The 22,174-nt window shown below is 43.0% G+C and overlaps 1 protein-coding gene across 16 annotated transcripts in view; it reads right to left on the bottom strand.

The window, feature by feature from the left end:
* mast4 (microtubule associated serine/threonine kinase family member 4) overlaps positions 1–22,174 on the bottom strand; it is a 480,851-nt gene that overhangs the window by 85,405 nt on the left and 373,272 nt on the right. For 7 of the 16 annotated variants that reach the window (XM_078562967.1, XM_078562902.1, XM_078562937.1 and 4 more), the window contains 4 exons: positions 7,729–7,801; positions 5,245–5,265; positions 3,240–3,318; positions 2,321–2,478 (listed from right to left, as the gene is read on the bottom strand). In XM_078562967.1, coding sequence (XP_078419093.1) covers positions 2,321–2,478; positions 3,240–3,318; positions 5,245–5,265; positions 7,729–7,801 — 331 coding nt within the window. The remainder of the gene's footprint in view (positions 1–2,320; positions 2,479–3,239; positions 3,319–5,244; positions 5,266–7,728; positions 7,802–22,174) is intronic. The other 9 variants (XM_078562928.1, XM_078562956.1, XM_078563040.1 and 6 more) reach the window with 3 other exon arrangements.

Here is a 22,174-nt window from a genome sequence, read left to right as displayed (position 1 = left end):
ATGTTAACATAATTTATTAAAGTATTTTTTATTGTCTATTCAATCTCCCTGAGGCAGCTCCATGCTGGCCCCGACTCTCCCTCCTCCCTCTGCCCGCACAGGTAGTGCTGAGCACTACGGCTCGTGTCTTGCGCTGGACGGGCCTTAATTGGAGTTAATTGGAGTTTGCCCCCACCCAACCCACCCGTCATAGGAAAACTCCAGCCCCATATGAAAGGCAATAAGGAATTGTACTTTGTGCTGAATAAACTCCAACAGATCTGTCAATTGATCAAAAGATGTATTGCCTGGGTCCAAAGGAGCCACTGGCTTTTTATTTTAAGATCCATCTTGTCCACAATTGAGTCTTCCAACCTGAGAAGATGTAGGTGACCTTAATTAGAACACACCATGGTGCAGGCAAAGAAGACAGATGATGTTAATGATGAGGTGAGTGTAAATCACAAAGCCCGGAACCAAGCCTCATTACACACTGAAGTCGAAATGTGGATGGCTATTAATTACTTAACAACTGCCAACACAAAGACAAATCTTTCATGAAAAAGTATTTTTAATGGGAGAGACAGAAGGCATTCTTTTCCAAGGACTTTGCAGAGCTAATTGCGACTCCTGTGTAGTCTAGGAGTTTCAGCAAAGACTTTTCTAGACACAGAGGATCTGAAATAATGCAAACAGCTTTAGATTCTGTTGCCAGCCAACATGTGCCACTTAGAGTAAAGGCAATGACCTACAATTCCTGGACTCATTTGGAATCATTAGTATCAATTGTAATACATGGATCTGTGAGGTCAAAAGTTTTCTACGTCAGCAGTAAGCCTCTGACTAAGTTGCCTGTTCAGAGCTCAAGGTAATTTCAAATTGCCACTTTCCCTGGATACCTTTACGGTTAATACACAAAAAAATAATTTAAGTCATTAAATTCAAAAGAAGCCCACTTACGAAGTAAATGTATGGGGATGGAGAGATTCAAAGGGAGTCAGAATCCATCCTTACCGATTAGACGAGATCAAGGGAAGTTAGTGCACAGTTACTTTCACATTTCACTATCGAGCTGGATTTTTATCCTAGAGGCTGGTGGTGGGAGCTGGGAAATTTCCTGGCTCAGTGTGCTTGCCTTGGGAAGAAGTGCCTGCAAAGGCATGATTTTATTCTGGGGGGGGTGGGTGTTGGTCCTATCTTCCATGCCCATTTACTCAGTATACACTCTGCACAGAACCAATGAACCCTATAGTAACAATGGCATGTATGAAAAAGCTGTAAAATAAAATAATTCATGATGTTTTTACTACAGCCCTGTAAAAGTGTCAATCATCCAGACCTTTAACGTATCAATGGCAGAAATTACAAGCACTTGACACCTCTTTACCTTGTGCACATAAACATTGCGCAATTGACAAAATAGATCTGAGAGAAAGAGCTGTCAATCAAACAATGTTTTCCCTTTGGCACAGCTGTTTCAACAGGATACTGGATGTCTGGGATCTCAGCTTGACATGGAGGAGCCATGGGGGTGGGTAAAGGGACATAGGTTGGCCTAGGGGGCCATGGGTAAGACCCTTTGAACTTACCTTTCAAAAGGTTCCATCATCCATGCTATGATGCATGGCACCTCAGAGGGGCCGTGAATCATGAGTCCTTGTAAGGTTGGCGCAACTCCACGAAAATTGAGGGGGGCTAGAAGGTGCCTATCTTTGCAACGTAGCCGGCCCAGTTGGGACTGCAGGGTGCATACTCGCGGCCCGCATCAGTCCGCACCCTTATCCTGAGCCGATGAACATTGGGGGCACTGAGAATGGGGCTGGGGATCCCAGAATCCGATCCCCGCCCAACGATCCCAAAGGTCTGCGGAGACTCCACAATTCCACGAAAATCCAGCCCATAGAAGTCCAGGAAGGTTTAGCTTCTTCCACTAGTTCTATATTTGACAGCAAGGCTATAATACCCAATTTAAAGGAGGGTGTGGTGGGGGAGGGAGGAAAAATATACTTCAGATAGAAATCCTAAATGTGGAAATAGTTTGCTACTGGGATCAGAATCATTCCCCTTTAGCCCACTATTTGGAAACAGTTTAACAGACTTGAAAGAATTATATTAAAAATTCTGAAACTGGCTTTCTAATCGAATTGATTAAATCCCTTTAGTGCAGCCTGCTGTGTACTCCATGCAATATTAAGGCTCATCATTAATTTTTTTTAAACCAACTGAAATTCTAGCCATCCCTAATTTTAAGCAAAAAAAAAAATCACTTTTCCTCACAACGAGGCTCTTCATTAATATTGATGAGATAAAATTTTTAGCCCTTAAGCCACAGACTACAAACCTAAGACTCCGGGAGCGTGGTCGCATTGAAGGAGGCCTGCGTTTCTCATCATTGGCGATGGCATCTGTACTACAGAAATGCTTGGAAAGAAAGTGCAGTTCATCTGGAGTTGGTTGGTATGGCAACTGATGCAGCTTTTCCTGAGATGAACATGACGACTAGAAAAATAACACAGGGAAAATATTACTGTTCAATTTATAGATTCCTTTCACTGTAAAAGGATGCTGGATATGAAGAAAGCTCCAAGGATCCTGGTGGAAACACATACAGGACCAATGATGAACAGTATCATCAATTAACAGAACGTCAAACTCTAAGAAAATATAGAAGATGGCTAACTTCTGTCGTTTAGTCGTACAGAACTTGGGTATGGCTGAAAAAAAGAGACACGCTGTCTAAGCTTTTCATCTTGCACTCATCAGGACAGATTGCAAGATTTCCAACAGTAAAGGGAAACAAAGAACAAACTTCTCAACATTTAACCTCTTCACTCCAGCTTGAATTTCGCCAACATTTCCCATCCAACCCAAATTAGTTTTCAGGATGGATCTGGTGTTAGTATTCTTCAGAAAAAAATTAGAAAATGACTTCAAAGATAAGTGGCTTTATTTACTGAGTGGGTTTTGGAACACTTAAAGACTGCCAAACCCTTTGTCGGATTGAATCCCTGATTCACTCAGCTTCTAAAGCGTAGAAACCAGAATATATGGAAGCACATCACTCCAGCATATCAGGAAAAAGTATCACCAAGAACTTGGAATGCTCAGTGTTATTTTAGCTAGCATGCAATGAATAGGCTCAGCTTTGAGCAAATTAAGGCATAAAATAATTGCTGGGTACCGTCCGTTCCCAGAAAATTTTATAGCTACCACTGCTAGAGATAAGACAGCTTATGTAGATAAGGTGAAAAGGAACTTACGGACACTGTGGAGCTTGGAGTATTTGTGCCATAGCCAGATGACGGGAGGGAAGCCAAAGACCATCGACGCCCATCACTCCTGAAATAATTTAAAAAGTTATTTCATTATCAGCACTAAGGACTATTTAACCTCAAACGTCCACAATGACAACAGTTTCAATTTGTCATTATCATTTCTTTTATTAACACATGAGATGTGTGTTTTTATACTATAGCCATAGTGGAGGTGAAAAGTTGTTTCACTTCACACTGGATGTTGTAGCTAGAACATAAGCTTGGAGTCTAAATGCACTCCAAAAGGGAGGTTAGTAATGCCATAAATCAAAATTCAGAGTGCGTTATTTTCTAAATTGGAATTATCTGCAAAATTTAAACAACACAAATGGCGATAAAGCAGAAAGCATTTATGATACAACATCCAGAACGTTAGGAAATTTAAAGAAAAAAAACTTTCAAACAATAATTCCTTTTCAAAGAATATGACCCAGATTTTGCTGTAGCAGGACATCTAACAGCATCTGGCATTAGTTAGACTTGTTTAAGTTTTTACACGTTTATGTGGCAAGTTGTTAAAAGCATGAGCTGATAACACTGCAGCGAGAGAAACTAAACATCTGGAATCTGAGGGAACAGGGGAACAGGGCAAGCAGCCACTTTGAATGTCCTTGAACAATCAGATTGGAAGACAGAAATAAATAGTGAAAGGATTGAGAGTGGGTGAACTCAATGTCAAATCAGGTATGGAGGAAGAAATAGAGAGGGAAAGAAAGATTGGATTAAGCGAAAGGAGAGAAAAGTTAAAAGAAAATTGAACATTTACACTTTTAGAATCTCTAACAACAATAAAATCCTGGAGGAATGAGACTCCACAACAGTAACAGTTAAATTTGACTGGCAGTAATTAACACTTAGCACATTGTTAAAAGATACTTAAAACTTGATCTACTGCACAAATACAGCAACGTCACACCATTGCCTCTCCACTGAAATGTATGGAGACAGCAAAGCCAATGATAGAGTAGCACAAATCTGACAGCAACTTAAGCATATTTACGTTTAATAGCACACCTGCTCCTTGCCTGTAGCTGTAGTGCCACTTGCACATAAATAACAACGAGCAGCATTAGCCTCATTGTTATTTTGGGAGCAAAATCTGGCTCTATCTATATTTGATACTGCATGGGCATTTGGTGAAAAATTTTAAATTGAGTGGGCTTAAAGCAAAGGCAGAACAACACCTGGCTCCCAAGCACTCTGAGAGGTTCACATCTCAGAACTACTCATCACTCAAATCCATCAGCTATTGTTGGATGATGATATAGTCAGGTCTGGGCTAGGCGAATGGCAGAGTATGAGAAGATGAAGCCTGAGGGAAGGAGCATGACTGATGCACAGGGCAGCAAGAGTAAAAGGGTAAGAATAGGCAAAGGAATAAAGATTATTAACGTGTTGAAAAACACTTATAGCTTTAAGAATTAGAAACCTGACAGAACAAAACATATTCTTCCCCACCTCCAAAGTCTTGACTTTTCCTCTTTACACTTTGTGCAAAGGGTTTCAGTCTCAAATTTATTTCCAACCTCCTCCCCAGTCAGAAGCCTAACAGAGCTTATAATGGCTCTCCTCAAATGAATAAACACCTGCTTTATATATCAACAATAAACATTCCAAGAATAGACAAAATGAAGACATTTAGATAGAAGCTAAAGTTTGTTCATTAAATATGTAGCTTCCAAATTCAGTGGCAAAATCTCAAGTCTTATGGGTGCATTTGGGAAAATAGAAATGAAATTCCGAGCTATATAAAATATGTGCTTAACCCCTAACTGTCCTCACTCCCTGCAAGTTTTCTCTCTCTCAGAAAAAAGTAAAAATACAGATTGTTAAATTTCACAACAAAAATAAAAACAATAAAGAGACAAAAGTTATGACAAAGCAGACAAAAATTGCTTCAGTGAGTAGCATGATGCAAACATTTTTATAAACCACCCCCATGCTAGATTACCTGTCAGTTCTGTGGCCATGACTGAAGGGTATCACAGGATAGTTTAGAGGCAGAAAAACAAAGGCAAAATGTATACTTTTAAGACATTCAATCTTGATATAATGAGTGACAAAATCAGAATAATGTTTAGGCAGTAAACCCTTTTCCAGTCTATACTCTTCCTACAAAACTCCAAAAAGGCCACCAATTCCAACATACTGACAGGCCCAAGTTGTTCAAATTTTGAGTTTCATATAGATCAATTAAACTCTTATAAAATGGAGACACAGTACAATCAATCAATCTGACCTCAACAATATCAACTGTTTCTGTTATTTTAACTACCATAGGTCGCGGTGTATAAGTAGCCTCTAAAAATCCTTCCAAAACCTGGGGTTGACTTATATACTGAGTATAAAATGGGAACCGCTGGTGTTGTGGGTGTCGCCATTTTGAAATTTGAAAAAAAACCCAGCAATTCAAATTAAATGAGTGTGACATGTTTTATTTAATGACTTAATTCTACAAGGATACTTTTAACCACATCAAACTCATTGTCTTCAGCATCTGATGGAAAGAGTTCATCAAATTCATTCCGAGTCAATTTGCCAGGACATCGTAAGGATCTCATTCTGGGTCAGATGCGGCACTTTTGGTTTCAGGATTGTCCCCCCACAACAAGTCACCTTCTTCTCCATCCATTGAATTAGATATTCCACATTTTTTGAATGTTCTGATGACAGTTTGTGCATTAATAGCATCGGTTTGATGACAAAACCACACAAAACATCAACAGGGGCAGCATGTATATTTCCAATCTTCGTGAGGGATTTTTCTCCGTCAACCATCCATCTGTTCCATTCGGTACGGACATGATCCTTGAATGGCTTATTGAGGCACACATCCAAATGTTGAACTACGGACATCAGACCCTCTGGTTTAGCTGCAATGTGGGTGATGCTTCTTCGCAGGCACCTCTTGATCTCATCGGTCATATGGGATCGGAACACGACCCACATTAAAAACTGTATTCTTTGTGTAGGCCACTGGGATGCCTATTCCACACATCATCGATCCACAACTTCACTCCATCCTCATCCATTCAACCGTCGTCATGGGCATGTGCAAAAACCCCTGGAGGGAACTTGATTTTCAGCATGGTTTTATGTTTGGATATTCCCATAGGTTTTAATCTTGTTCCATCAGCCATGCAGGCTAGTACCACTGTGAATCTTGTCTTCTCATTTCTACTAGAACTTTTTTTTGAACTTTCCCGCTCTACAGTTTGGTTGCCGGGCTTGTCGATATTCGCGTGTGTTTCAACCACGTGCCAATGTGGTATTGTGGGCACTCCTGTTTTGCTGCTGTCTGATAACGAATCGCTGGTAACTTGTGATTTTCACATCATGATGCTTTGGTGGTCTCTGAACGATCTTGGTCTTCTGCTGCAACACTCGTCGTTTTTGTAGCACAAAGCAGCTCCACCAAATAGCTGTTACTCAGAAATCTTTGCTGGACTCGGGGGTTTGAATTTGCCCACTTAAGTGCGTATAAACGCATTGCATTTCTGGTGATGATGAAACTATTCTAACGATTCTCGTGGACCCATTCCGATACATGCTTCTCAAGATCAGGCCAGTGGCATGTCCCTGTTCTCCTGGCGCATTCGGTCTTGGGCATCTTCTTCAGGGTGGATTCCTTCTTCTTCCATTCTTCTCTCACTGCAGCACATTTATTTGGCGAGTTAGCAGATGTTACTCTTAGCTTGAAACCAACTTCGTACTTCATTCTTTTTGCCAGACGACCCCTTTCTGTTCGTCAATATGCTCTGTTTGGGCACGTCTTAAATTCTCACCCATCTCACTGGTAAGATGGCTAGCATCGCCTGTTTGATCCGATGCACCAACTTATAAGGTGAGTAAAACTTGTGTTTCTGAGGTGAAAAATTGAGGCCGGCTCCTATTGCAGGTATAGCATTTCTTAGCAGAAAAGACGGCTCAACTTAGGCACTATAAAAAGTTCTAGTGAAAATGAGAAGGCAAGGTTCACAGTGGTACTAGCCTGCATGGCCAATGGAACAAAATTAAAACCTATGGGAATATTCAAACACAAAACCATGTCGAAAATCATGTTCCCTGCAGGTGCTTTTGTGCCTTTCCATGACGACGGTTGAATGGATGAGGATGGAGTGAACTTGTGGATCGATAATGTGTAAAATAGGCCTAGACATGGTTTTTGGCGGCGGAAAAATGGGGTCATCTTATACTCCAGGTCAACTTATATGCCACGATCTACAGTAAAAAAAAATTCTATTGTGTTTTTTTGGTACTGATTACATCAATAATCACCTGGGGTGGCCAAATGGATTTTTATAATTAGAATAATATAAAATTTATCCAAAAATGTATGTTTAATACACTTCTTTAACATAGTAAAATGCCATGGTTACACGCAGCGTTAATGTCAAAGATATTACTTGTTTGCGAAGATTTGGCTTCTACTCACCTTCGAGCAAAGGAAAAATGAGCTGAGGCACTAGGAGAGAAATTTCTTGGGCTGTCTTGAGGGCTGTTTCCTGCTAAAGAAATGAATGTCTTTTGATCAGTGTATATAGCCATGAGAAATTCTATTAAAATAGGAACTGCTTTTCATTGTAAATTTATAAGGTCCTCTTAACATCTTAACCTTGAACACAAGTTTTTAAAGGTATCATTTAGAAAGGGTACATATGCACATTTTATGATGCCATTGTACAATTTTTTCACCATACTTATAGGAGAATATACTAGCACTTTTGGGTTGTTAGTTTGTTTCAACATATACTACAAACATTATATTATTTGATGGGGGTGGCCTGCCAAGACGACATATAAACAATACCCGGGGTTCAGTTAGATCAGGCTGAAATAAGTGTCTGCTTCTTTATCTCATCCCATTTATTATTTTTCTCCTCCCTCTGTAAAAGCATCAATGGATGTTTTCTGCGTTAAATGTAAGCACATTACAAGCTGTCCTCAATGGATCCTTCCACTGCGTTGAAAACACGTGCCAACCTTCTGATGTGGAAACACTGAGGCTCAGGAAGACAGATGCTGGAAAGTACTATCTAGAGGCTGGTTATGTGAAAATGCACTCAGTTATCCAGACATTGCTGCCGACCTTGATTAGTTTACAGCGAGTCATTGTTGCTGAAGCTTCACATCCCCAACTGTCTAACCGATGCCCAAAGGGAATGTTTTAAGTGCTCATATGGTGAGCAGGAAGATGACTGTAATACGCTCACATGCGTTTTGGTGAATTGTGCCATTTACTAGCTTTCAGTGCCTTGTCCATCCAGTAAGAGCTCAAACCTGTGTTTGGGGAAATGCCTTTGCCTTCGTGCATTGTGCATGCTGTGTACTGTGGCTTGCCATGAGCATGTGACCTCAGTCATCTGACCTCTGATGTCATACCTTTGTAAGTAAAGGATTTGAGGGCAGAAGCCATTTTACCCACCACATGGAACATGGGGCTGAATTTTCTCGTCGGCGAGGAGGTGGGGCCCGCTCGCCGACGCTTAAAATGACGCGGGATGATGTTGGGCGGAACCCCCAACGTCATCCCGCCCCATTTAAATTTTCAGGAAGGCGGGGGCGCAACAAAATCAGCTGTGGGCCTGCCGACCTGTCAATGGCCAATTGAGGCCATTGACAGGATCAATGAAACAATTTAAGGACCTGCCCGTCCAACCTTAAGGTTGGCGGGCAGGCCAGGAGCCCCAGCGGGGAATAGAAAAGACATGAAACTTCATCCACCGGCGGGATGAGATTTCATGTAGGGATTTAAACAGTTTATTAAAGTTTCAGTGAAATTTATTAACATGTCCCATCTCATGTGACATTGTCACATGAGGGGGACATGTTAAGGATTTTGTTTTCTATTTTTAACGTTTTTAAAAGTGTCAGCGATCTCCCTGAGGCTGCACTTAGCCTCAGGGAGATGTGCGCTCTTTCGTGCACATGCGCGAAAGAGCGCACTCTCGCTTTTAGGGAAACCCCGCCCGCCCGCCCACACTGGAAGTGCATAGCGCTTCCCATCGGACATCACACTGGGTGGGCCTTAAATGGCCCACCCACGTAAAATGGCGGCGGGACCTGCTTCTCCGGCAGGAATCGTCTCCCCGCCTGCCAGAGATTGGGTCAGGCCCGCCCGTCCGGCAGGCAGAAAATTCTGCCCATGGTGTAGGAGTGTGTTGCTAGCATTCCAACCCTCCAGGATTGGCTTGGAGTGTTCAGGAATTGAAGATCAATCTCCAGGAGAATGCCTGTCTGCAACCCTGGAGAAAAATCATCAGGACATTAATTTTTTTTGGTCATTTTGTTCGAACATTTCTCTTTGCCAGATGGAAATAATGAAAATGGGGGGTTCGGGGGGGAGGCTTTTTGGATGACAGTCAAGCATCATCCAATTGGGTAATGAGTCTTTTTGCTTTACAAGGATGGATGTGTTGCCAACAAATAGCTGGAGCATGGGGGCAAGTCACGTGATGAAACATCCAGGAATACATTTAATTACAGTTGGCAGCCTTTGTGCAGCTGAAATCGAGTGGATTTTGATAGCTGTAAGAAACAGCAGAGAATAATTAAAACTTCAGTCTGCAACTTTGTCCAGGACATTGATCACTGGGTGAGTCATCATGACTTTGAATATTCCAGTACCGACTCCTATAGAGATGAAGGTAGATGGGAAAATAAATTGGAAATTCTTCCAGTCTCAATGGCAGAACTATAAAATTGTCACAGAGTTAGACAAAAAACCTGAACGAGTAAGAGTAGCATCTCTGTTATCAGTGCCGGGGAAAGAGTGCTACAAGCTGCATTGCACCCTAGGCCTCACTGAAGAGCAGAAAAGCCAGTCTTGTAAAATGTTGGAGGCCTTGAAGATCCATTTTGAACCCTCTGCAAATGTTATTTAAGAACACTACACGTTCAGCACCAGAATTCAGAAGAGGGGGGGAATATTGATCAGTATGTGACTGCACTGAAATGTCTAGGTGAATCTTGTGATTTTGAGCAACTGAAAGATGATCTTATCAGAGACAGGATTGTCTTAGGAACAAGAGGTTCTGCTGTGAGAGCACGTCTGCTGAGAGAAGAGAAGCTTACTCTCAAGAGAGCTATTGACATGTGCAGAAGCTTTAAAGTGGTAAATCATCAGCTGGAGAGTATTGATGGGAAAGCTAATGAGGTTTTGCGCCGTGTTGAGAGGCAGTTGAGACCTTCTAAGCACAAGACAATTGAGAAAAGGAAGGACAATTTACAGAAGGACCAGCAGGATGATCAAGGCCAGAGTACTGGATGTAAGTATTGCGGGGGTCACTACACAAAAGAAAAGGAAGCATGTCCAGCTTGGGGAAGGCAGTGCTCTAACTGCAAGAAGCTGAATCACTTTGCACACAAGTCTGGAGGCATTAATTGAAATTAATAATTTAAACAAGGCACCAACTAGATGAAAAATGGGATTAGAATAGATAGGTGCTTGATGGCTGGCACGGACACGATGGGTTGAAGGACCTGTTTCTGTGCTGTATGACTCTATGACAAATGTTTTGCTAGAATGAAGAAAAGCAACCCTATAACAATGGTTGCTGGAGAGATGCCGGACATTGATTCTGACCAATCGCTCTGCACTGACTGTGATTCTTGTTATGATAAGGCAGGTGGTATTTGCCAGGCTGACCAAATCCACAGGGGAAACTTGGCCACACTATTACAACGGTTTTGCAATTTGTGATTATTGCGAGAAGGTTTGTGCACTGAATTCAGAAGTAATGAGTCCATTAACACCTTTAGAGATCTTAGAAATTAAATTAAAACATTTATTAACAAAAGGAAAGAATAAAACACATATAACAAGATTACAATTACACTGTATTACAACAAATCCCAAAATTCCTAGTTAAGCAGACTCCCAACTACACACCTACTTTAAGGCAACAGTCCAAAATAGATTTAAATTTACAGCTACAATCCAGCAAGGTTGCCCACAAGCATCCACTCGACGGTGGAATTCCAAAGGCTTTTAACACAACTTTGGTCACTGGAACAGCAGACTACTGCAAAGTGGCTAGAGGCGTTTCCCCAAGTCTGCTTCACACTGTGTCTCTCTCAGGTATTACCCGGCCACACACCCATAGCCTTCTGATCCTTCTATAAATATATTTCTTCTTCTTTAATCTGTAAGTTCCATTGTTCCCACATGTCTTTGGGATTTACTTTTCCCATAATATAAAAATCTTTCATGTTGTCATTATGGCCAGCACTTTTGGGGAAAAATCAATGTAATAACCTGTCTTATCTATCTTGTTAGTTGTAAACATCCTACCATGTCTCTTTGAAAACCAAACACCTGCCAACTTATCTTAAAATGCAAATTTCATTCACACCCTATCTGCTGACTTTACCCTAGCTCACTCATTAGCATTTCAAATGCCCTTTTTATACCTAACTCTTTTGATATTTTACACCTTGCAGCCTATCTGCCTCTAATTTAATTAAATCAGCCACACAAATAGAACCATCCACACACACACACACAAACATAAGCCTGCTTTACAATATTATGAAAAATTTGATAGTTTCATGACAATCTGATGAATCACTCTGCACCCCAGAAGAGGATGGTACTGTCAAGACTCAAGGTAAAAATTGGTTTGTGATTATGGGAATAATGGCTGTAGAAGGGGGGGGCATCAAGTCAGTGTGAAATGTCAGATAGAGACTAGTACCACATGCAACATCATGAGCTTTGTAGACCCGTGAGAAGTTGTTCAAGAAAATGAAGCAATCAAAGGTAAAGCTGAGGCCATATGATGGAACAAAGCTCACCCCAAGAGGACAAACTAAGCTGCGAGCCCACTGTAATGGGAAGAAAGAAGATCTACAGTTCCAGATAGTAGACACTAAACAAAACCCTCTCATCTCAGCCGAAACAAGTCAAAAGCTTGGACTGGTAGCCCTTCATGTACCAAAAGAGATTCGCAGTGTTTTGCATGGACAAGGAATGGAAAATGGTCTGGTCCAGTGAATGATGTCACATCACACCACCCAGGCTATTTTTCCAATAGCTAAAAATATTGAAGCCAGAAGTAGTAACAGGAGTAGGTGACAAAATCAAAGTGAAAGTACAGAAAGCCGAATTTGACTTTGATAAAGCAGTCGGGTTGAGTTGGAGAACTGGTCAGAGTGCAAACATTCAATGCACTCAACAGGAGTCAGTCTATTTGGCAACTTGGAACCTGTGTAAAGCAATGGTCACCTCGATCATACACAATGAAAATGAACAACCAGATATACCGTCGCAACCACAGACACACAACATGCAATCGAAGAAACTGCTCCTTCATGGCAGACAGCTGATGAGGAAGAGTTGATTTTGACAACTGAATAAGGAGCGGAACGACCATCAGTCCCAGAAGTCAACTGCTGCCCAACGTATGCAATGGATCAGCAGCAACGTTCCCCGGAGCAGCAACATCACACCAGGAACCAGCAAACATCAGACGAACAACCAACAAGGGCGGAATGCTTATTATTAGAAGACCTGAACATTTGAAAGATTGTGTGTACAATACATGTATGGAGGCTGCAAATGATAGTGATTTTTTTTCTTCTTTTTATGTAAAGGGGCATGTTTGGAGAAATGTCTTTGTGTACTGTGCATGCTGTGTACTGTCGCTTTCTAGTCATGTGACCTCTGCTGTCATACCTCAGAGTAAAGGATTGAGAGCAGATGTCATTTTACCCTCCACAGGGAACATTGTGCTTATGAACTAATATGTGGCAACTCTCCTGGGATGGGGAGGGGGAGGTGGGGGAGGGGCAGGTGCAGGGACATGGCAAATGGGACGTGGGAGGAATGCACAATTTCTCTGGGGTTAAGTTGACACCACGAGGACTTATAGGAAATAAGTAGATCCTGTTCTGCCACATCCGCAATTGGACAGGTCTGCAGTAATCTCAGGTGCTGTCAATGACTAATAAACCTTATCTGGCTCATTAATAGGACCCATTGGAGGTGTCAGCTGTGGCTCAGTTCATAGCACCCTCGCCTTTGAATCAGAGGGTTGTGGGTTCATGTCCCACTCCCGGAAACCAAGAACTGTGATTGTACTCGAAAGAGTTGCAATCTGTGACTGTTGATAACTCGAAAGAATAGGACCCATTGGCTCACTGAGAGGTGGAACGGTCATTTATTAGATTCGCTTCAACAAACTCAAACAGGCTGGTGCCATGACCGAGTGGGTTAAAGCACCTGGCTAGTAAGCAGGAGATCCGAAGTTCAAATCTCAGCAGAACAGCCCCAAACTCAAACAGGTAGATGCTTCTATTTGAAAAGCAACAATTCCTGTGCACTTTTCACGGGAATCACTGACTTTTAACCAGCTATGTATGTTTGAGGTCACATAGCTTTGCTTCTCACCACTCTGCACGCACGTTCTCTGGGTTTATGCAAATTTGCAGTCAATATCAGTCAAAAGGAAAGTTCTTATTTGCATTTCTCTGTAGTTGACTTTAGACTCTTAAGCTTGATGGTTTGCCAAGAATTTCAGTTGATGTGTTAAGCACTACTTCCAAAATGAGCAATTTCATCTAGGTCCCAGGTCTGGAGGGCATATTAAAAAAGACAACTTGCATTTAGATAGCAGCTTTAATGTAAGAAAAAATCCTAAGGCACTTCAAAGGAGTGCAGGAAACAAAAATTGACACTGAGTCAAGGAAGGATGTAAGGATGAGTGACAAAAGCTTAGCCAAAGAGGTAGTTTTTAAAGGGGGTTTTAATGGGGGGGAGAGAGAGGCTGAGGCAGGGAATTCCAGGGTTTAGAGTCTACACAGCTGAAGATGTGGCCACCTACGGTGGGATGAAGGGAGCAGGGGATTCACAAGACTTGGAGGAACATAGAGATTTCGGAGGGTTGTTGACTGGAAAGAGGTTACAGAGATAGGGATGGGTGAGGCCATGGAAAGCTTTGAACACAAGGGTGAAAAATTTAAGATCAGGTAAGGGGGACTGGAAGTCAACATAGGTCAGCAAGCACAGGAGAGCTGGGTGAACAGGACTTGATACATACAAGCTAGGATATGGATTGTCGAAGATGGGAGACTGGGGAGGAAAGGGTTTCAGCAGCAGTGGAGATGGTCAATGTTATGGAGGTGGAAGTAGACGGTCTTTTTGATGAAGAAGCTCAGGGGTTGGAAGCTCAAATCAGGATCAAATAGGCACTGAGGTTGTGAATAGTCAGGTTGCATAAGAGCAGTAGGCTATTCAGCCCCTTGAGCCTACTCTGCTATCCAATTAAATCACGGATAATCTGCACCTGAACTCTATATCTTGCCATACCCCTGGATAACTTTACCTAATAAAAATCTATTGACCTTGACGGTTTCAACTGTCCCAGTCCCTACATGGGAGAAGAGAATTCCAGATATCTACTACACTTTGTGCGAAAAGGTGTTTCCTGATTTCCGTTTTAAACAGCTTATCTTAAATTATGAAGACTAATTTTTAGGGCTATCAGGAAAAAACCGCTGACTGAGACAAATTGGACAGCTCTTTCAAACAGCTGGCACAGGTATGATGGGCTGAATGGTCTCTTTCTATGCTGTAGTATGATTTAACACTCTCTCATTCCTGATTCACCAGAGGAAATAGTTTCTCTGTATCCAACCTTTCTAAACCATTTAATATTTTAAAAACCTTAATCAGATTATCAGGTGTCAACCTGGTGAAGCTATAACACAGGGCTACTTGTGTGCCAAACAGCATAAGCAGCAAGTGATAGACAGAGCTAAGCGATCCCAGAATCAATTAGATCAGATCTAACTCTGCAGTCCTGCCACATCGAGTCGTGAATGGTAGAGGACAATCAAACAACCACTGGAGGAGGAGACTCCACAAGTATCCCCATTCTCGAATGATTGAGGAGCCCAGCACATCAGTGCAAAAGATGAGGCTGAAACATTTGCTACAATCTTCAGCCAGAAGTGCTGGGTGGTTGATCCATCTCGGCCTCCTCCAGAGGTCCTCAACATCACAGATGCCAGTCTTCAGCCAATTTGATTCACTCCGTGTGATATCAAGAAACGGCTGAAGGCACTGGATACTGCAAAGGCTATGGGCCTTGACAGTATTCTGGCAATAGTACTGAAGGCTTATGCTCCAGAACTTGCCGTGCCCCTAGCCTAGCTGTTCCAGTACAGCTACAACATTGGCATCTACCTAGCAATGTGAAAAATTGCCTGGGTATGTCCTGTACACAAAAAGCAGGACAAATCCAACCCAGCAAATTACCGTGCCATCAGTCTACTCTCGATCATTAGTAAAGTGATGGAAGGGGTCATCAACAGTGCTATCAAGCGGCACTTGCTTAGCAATAACCTGCTCACTGACACCCAGTTCGGGTTCCATCAGGGCCACTCAGCTCCTGACATCATTACAGCCTTGGTTCAAACATGGACAATAGAGCTGAACTTCCTAGGTGAGGTGAGAGTGACTGCCTTTGACATCAAGGCCACATTTGAACTGAGTGTGGTATCGAGGAGCCCCAGCAAAACTGGAGTCAATGGGAATCAAGGGGGAAACTCTCCACTGGTTGGAGTCATACCTTGCCATAAGGGGAGGCGGGGGCATGGTGGTATTGTCACTTGACTAATATTACAGAGACCCAGGGTAATGCTCTGGGGACTGGGGTTCGAATCCCGCTGCGGCAGATGGTGAAATTTGAATCTATAAAAATTTGGAATTAAAAATCATGAAACCATTGGCGATTGTCGTCAAAACCCATCTAGTTCACTAATGTCCTTTATGGAAGGAAATCTGACGTCCTTACCTGGTCTGGCCTACATGTGACTCCAGACCCACAGCAATGTGGTTGACTCTTCAGTTCAGAGCATTATCTGAACAAGGGCAATTAGGGATGGGCAATAAATACTGGCATAGCCAGTGACACTCACATCCCATGACTGAATAAAAAAACAAGGAAGATGGTTGTGGTTATTGGAGGTCAGTCATCTCAGTTCCAGGGCATCACTTCATGAGTTCCTCAGGGCAGTGTCCTCGGCTCAACCATCTTCAGCTGCTTCATCAATGACCTTCCTTCCATCATAAGGTCAGAAGTGGGGATGTGGGGGTGGCACCATTCGCAACTCCTCAGATACTGAAGCAGTCCATGTCCAAATGCAGCAAGATCTGGACAATATCCAGGCTTGGGTTCACAAGTGGCAAGTAACATTCGCGCCACACAAGTGCCAGGCAATGATCATCTCCAACAAGAGAGAATCCAACCATCGACCCTTTACGTTCAATAGCATTACCATCACTGAATCCGCCACTATCAACATTCTGGGGGTTATCATTGACCAGAAACTGACCTGGACTAGCCATACAGATACTGTGGCTACAGGAGCGGGTAAGAGGCTAGGAATCCTGCGATGAATAACTCACCTCCTGACTCCCCAAAGCCTGTCCGACATCTACAAGGCACAAGTCAGGAGAGTGATGGAATACTCCCCACTTGCCTGGATGAGTGCAGCTCCCACAACACTCAAGAAGCTTGCCACCATCCAGGGCAAAGCAGACCACTTGATTGGCACCATATCCACAAACATCCACTCCCTCTACCACCGACGCACGGTAGCAGCAGTGTGTACTATCTAGAAGATGAACTGCAGGAATTCACCAAGGCTCCTTAGACAGCACCTTCCAAACCCATGGCCACTACCATCTAGAAGGACAAGGGCAGCAGATAGATGGAACACCACCACCTGGAAGTTCCCCTCCAAGTCACTCACCATCCTGACTTGGAAATCTATCGCCATTCCTTCACAGTTGCTGGGTCAAAATCCTGGAACTCCCTCCCTAACAGCACTGTGGGTGCACCTACACCACACTGACTGCAGCAGTTCAAGAAGGCAGCTTACCACCACCTTCTCAAGGGCAACTAGGGATGGGCAATAAAATGCTGGCCCAGCCAGCGAAGCCCACATTCGGTCAGTGAATAAAGAAAAAAAAACCTTCTGTACTATAGCGAGTAGAAGCCAAATTTATGCAATCTGCCCTCATAATTTAACCCTGTCTAAGCTTCAGTATCATTCCAGTAAATCTGCAATGCGCCCCCTTCCAAAGCCAATATATCCTTGCTGAGGCAACAGTCAGGAGGGGGTGGAACCTGTGGCAAGTGAATGGAGTAATAATAATAATTACAGTGAAATTAAGTTGTTGGTTTGGTGTGTATGTATCTTCAATTGTGAAGTATTTGAGAGCTATCTTAACCACTGTAATAAGCAAAGATGAAAACAGCAATTACCTCAAAGATCGATAAACATGCTGAGCAACTGCTGTTTTTGTTGGCAATAGTTATGCAATTAAACAGACTTTTATTGCAGCTTCAAGTCTAATTAAATATGAGATGCTACTTGTAAAGAAAATATTTTCCTTTTCCTGAGTTTTGTTTGTTTTGTTACCTTTGCAGTTGAAAGCAATGCAATACGCGTATAAATAAAATAGACAAACTCACATAATTCATCCTGAAAGGTTTTATGGATATTTTAAATATGAAAATAAAACAGTTGTTACAAGTGACTATCAGAAGTTGTGCAGTGACCAGGGGATTAAAGAATGGCCTGATGGAAAAAGCATGTAATGAAAGGATGGGGTATAAACAGAGCAAGAGAAATGAGCCTCTCAAAAGGTGTCTGGCTTGAATAAACCAAACAACATTTCTCTGATTCATTTAGGAATGCGTACATGTGCTGATTGTAGAGCCTTGGGAAATGTTTCCATGCATGCAACAAAAATTATTACAGATCTAGGGTTGGTATGTTTCGAATTCAGTAAAATGGAGGGAGGGTGGTCGTATTATAAGTGCCAATAAAAAAACTGCAGTTACTAAAACATTAGGATTTAATTGATCATGAAGCTGTACCTATATAACATTTCGTCTACCGTCATAAATTGAGTGAAAACATCCACTTCGCATCCTGTTTGACTAGTACTAAAACGGGCAGTGGTTTAAATTATACAGCACCCAAGGGATGTACTGGGTTCTCACCAGAGGTACAGGAAACTGTTAAACAGTAGCCTCTGTACCTCAATGCATTTCTACTGGCTAATCCAGTAGAATTGGTCTGAGTACCTTGGTAACTCAGTACACCCTGGGCTACCTACATGACACAGTGAGCATTCCCACGACTTAAACATAAAGTGCCAGAAATCTATAAAGCAAAGAACCAGAGAGCAAGATGATCTTCAAAATCCTTTTGTCACTTTTGTGTCAATGTTATTTTTTGCTATAAATCACTCTGCTGAATCTAATTTTGGTAAAAAAATATGGGATTAGATGGAAGAGTGTTAAAGATTAGCTAGGAAAATGAGAGGAACTTTTACTTGTAAATGCCAAATTTACTGCTGTAATTTAAATCCTTACTGTTCAATCAAGCATAAAATTAAGAAAAAGCATTGAACACTTGTGGTTAACTAATTTCAAGCTATATAATTTGGTAATTAATTAAAATGATGTTAAAGTAAATGCAGAAAATCTGCAGTACTTTCTTCAGAGTGCACGGACATTTGACTGCACAATTTGTCTAAAATAATTGCATCACAATGCCCTGTGTTAAGAGCTGCTATGAGTGTAGCAATGCTAGTCCAGGCAGCTCTGATAAAAGTTTCCTGCTCAAATAAAAGTATTTGGCTTCGACACGCTGGATGCTTCAAATTTAAGGGCTACTGTCTTTGAGGCATGGAAGCCAATTAAATCCAGTGCACATTATAGAATGGCTTAGGAGTTTTATATCATGATACTCAGCACTGTGGGAAGCTCGGAGGGGCAGAGGGGTCGAGGGGTTGGGGGGGGTGGGTGGGGAAAGGTGTTGGGGGAATTCCTCTACAGGGCAGCCTTTGGCTGGGAGGGCCTCTATACTGCCTGGAGAGCTGGCCTCCCGGGCCTGTCCCTCATTACCCATCTCCTGGCAGTTAAACTGCCCCTGGTTGGGTGGGCAAACTGGGGTTTAGCAAGCAGCTTCCTTTCAGTGTGCCTAACAAGGCTGTAATTAGTGTAATTGGCTAACCACCTCGTGGTGGTTGGGTAGCCCAGACAGCCCCAAACCTGCCTTGCAAAAACGGCCGACGCCGGAAAGGTGGTTAGCCACGCCAGCCGGCACCAAGTATTTTGGGGACCCGTCTGCCTCCGTTCCCACCCTCTTCCGGGCCCAAAAAAACGCAGCCCTCTATGTTCAGCTGAATTCATGAACTAACTTCTACGAATAAATACTTGACAAATTCTTCCTGCATGTAATTACGGGGAGGGTGATGAACCAGATAACTGAGACAATGAAGCCATGAAAAGGGAATTAAATCAAAGATGAAATTCCGCCACACAGGAAAAGCCTATTTTCACCACTGATACATACATGTACTAGCAGGTCTGATTGCACTCTGTGATATGGAGGTACAAGGTATGACTGATATACAGAAATTACTTTGAAGGTTATCATGTAATATTAGTGCGTTGCTTGTAATTGTTGTTTCACGGTGATGGAAGAAAGCTTATTAACCCAGAAGTAAAATGAAAGGCACATTAAAAAGACTTAGAATACATTAAACTCAGGTGCGCACAATAATTCCCCCGGCACTGTAAGTAAGGGATGTCACTAGGACGTTCCCCTCACATCAACATCCTGGGGGTCATGTTTGCCCAGAAACTGAACTGCACCAGCCATATAAATACTGTGGGTACAAGAGCAGGTCAGGGGCTGGGAATTCTGCAGCAAGTCGCTCACCTCCCGACTCCCCAAAGCCTGTCCACTATCTACAAGGCACAAGTCAGGAATATGATGGAATACTCTCCATTTGCCTGGATAAATACAGTTCCAACAACACTCAAGGAGCTTGACATCATCCAGAACAAAGCGGCACACTTAATCAACACCTCATACATCAGCTTAAAACGTTCACTCCGTCCAGCACTGATGCACGGTGGCAGTGGTGTGTACCAGCTATACGTTGCGGTGCAGCAACTCTCAGAGGCTCCTTTGACAGTACCTGCCAAACTTGCAGCCTCCACCACCAAGAAGGACAAGGGCAGCAGACCCATGGGAACACCACTACCTGCAAGTCCCCCTCCAAGTGACAACCATCCCGACTTGGAACTGCATCGCCATTCCTTCACTGTCACTGGGTTAAAGTGCTGGAAACCTCTCCCTGGAGGCACTGTGGGTGTACCTACCAGATGGACTGTAGTGGTTTAAAATGCCAGTCATCAACACCTGCTCAAGGGAAACTAGAGATGGCCAATAAATATTGGCCGAGCCAATGATGCCCACATCCTAAGAATGAATAAAAAAAAAACCTTGACTTTTTTTTCTGGGAAAAGCTGATGAGCCCACCACAGTTGGGTAACACCAACTGTGCGTGTGAAGTGTGAACGGTTAGTGTGCACATGGTTGTGAAACAAGACTCCACAGTCTGGCTTTGACCTGGCTGGATGGGGATATTGTTCCTCTTTTAATTGTTCTTGGTGGATTTTTGGTGTATACTGTCAATACTGGATTCATTTTTGTTTGCAATGTATGGATTTGGGCATGGGGGATGTGGGGGTGGTGGTGGTGGTGAAATTTGCTGACGACACAAGTGAGGAGTTGGGCTCACAAGATGAAGGATGGAGGTAGACTTCAGAAGGACATAGGTTAGCAGAATGAACATACTGGCGATAGATCCAACCTAATTCAAAGTCCTGAAGTACCTAATATATTTTGGGAAGAAAATCAAGAAACCTTGGTGGGGGGAGGGGTTCAGATTTATAATTCCCTGAAAGTGCCAACGCGGGTAAATAAAGGGGCGGATTTTCCCCTTGTCGGGCGGGCGCGGCAGGCGGGCCTGGGATTGGCTGCATAACGGTCCACCGTCCACGATCGGGCCCCAACCGTGATTTCACGCTGGCTGGCCAATCAACGGCCAACCAGCGTGAAACACGCACTGATAACCTCAGCGCTGCCAGGGTGGGGGCGGGAGGAGCGCAAGCGCTGAAGTTTGTGCATGCGGTGGGGGGGTGGGGTGTGGGAGCGCGCAATGAAAGCTCCCTGGTGGCACAGAGCTGCCCTCAGGGAACTGAAGATTTCTAACATTAAAAATAAAGAATTCAAAAATGAGGAAAACATAGCTCCTCATGTGGCTCTGTCACATGAGCATGGATACGTTAAAAATTAGTTTTAAAATTTCTTCTTTTAAAATCACTTGTCGAAACCTCATCCCGCCCATGGATGAGGGTTCTCAAAAAATGCAAAGGCCGCTTGTCCTATTCCTATAAGGTTGGATGGGCAGGGAAAACGTCACTTTAATTAAATAATTAATTAATGGGCTTAACAGCCCTCTTAATTGTCGACGGGCTCACTGCTGACTCCCGCGCGCGCACGCCTGCCGACCAAATTATCATGCAAGTGCGCAATGATGTTGGGACGCTCACCTGCGCTATTTCATGCTCGCATGTGCCGGGCACGTGCCCGCACGCTGAGCTGAAAACCCTGGCCAAAAAGGCAAAGATCATTGGCTCGGGTTTTAAGAGCAAAGTAACTTATATACAACAATGATTAGGACTACACTTTAACAGCAGAGTAATACAGGATTTTTCAACTCTGCCAGGTTTCTGGCTGGGGTAGGGGTGTGCCCATATTTTGAAGCACAGGGCTTCAAAATTATGCGGGGCAGGCTGGTTGGACCAGAGGGTCTTCTACTGTCCATCAATTGTTCGCATGTTTAGGTAGGTAGGGTACAATCTCCCTACTCTGTAGGGGAACATCCTCTGAGTTACTATGAGCATCACCATGAGTCTCCACCAGCATAAATTTCATGTTGAACTGCAAGGTTCCAGGTTTTCTAGAAAATGATTATTACCTTGATGTATAGGTAGGAGATAATG

Source organism: Cetorhinus maximus, chromosome 2 (assembly GCF_964194155.1).
Source record: "Cetorhinus maximus chromosome 2, sCetMax3.hap1.1, whole genome shotgun sequence".
NCBI classification, from domain to species: Eukaryota; Metazoa; Chordata; class Chondrichthyes; order Lamniformes; family Cetorhinidae; genus Cetorhinus; species Cetorhinus maximus.
The sequence above is the reverse complement of the archived record's forward strand: the minus strand, read 5'-3'. Positions and strand labels throughout refer to the sequence as shown.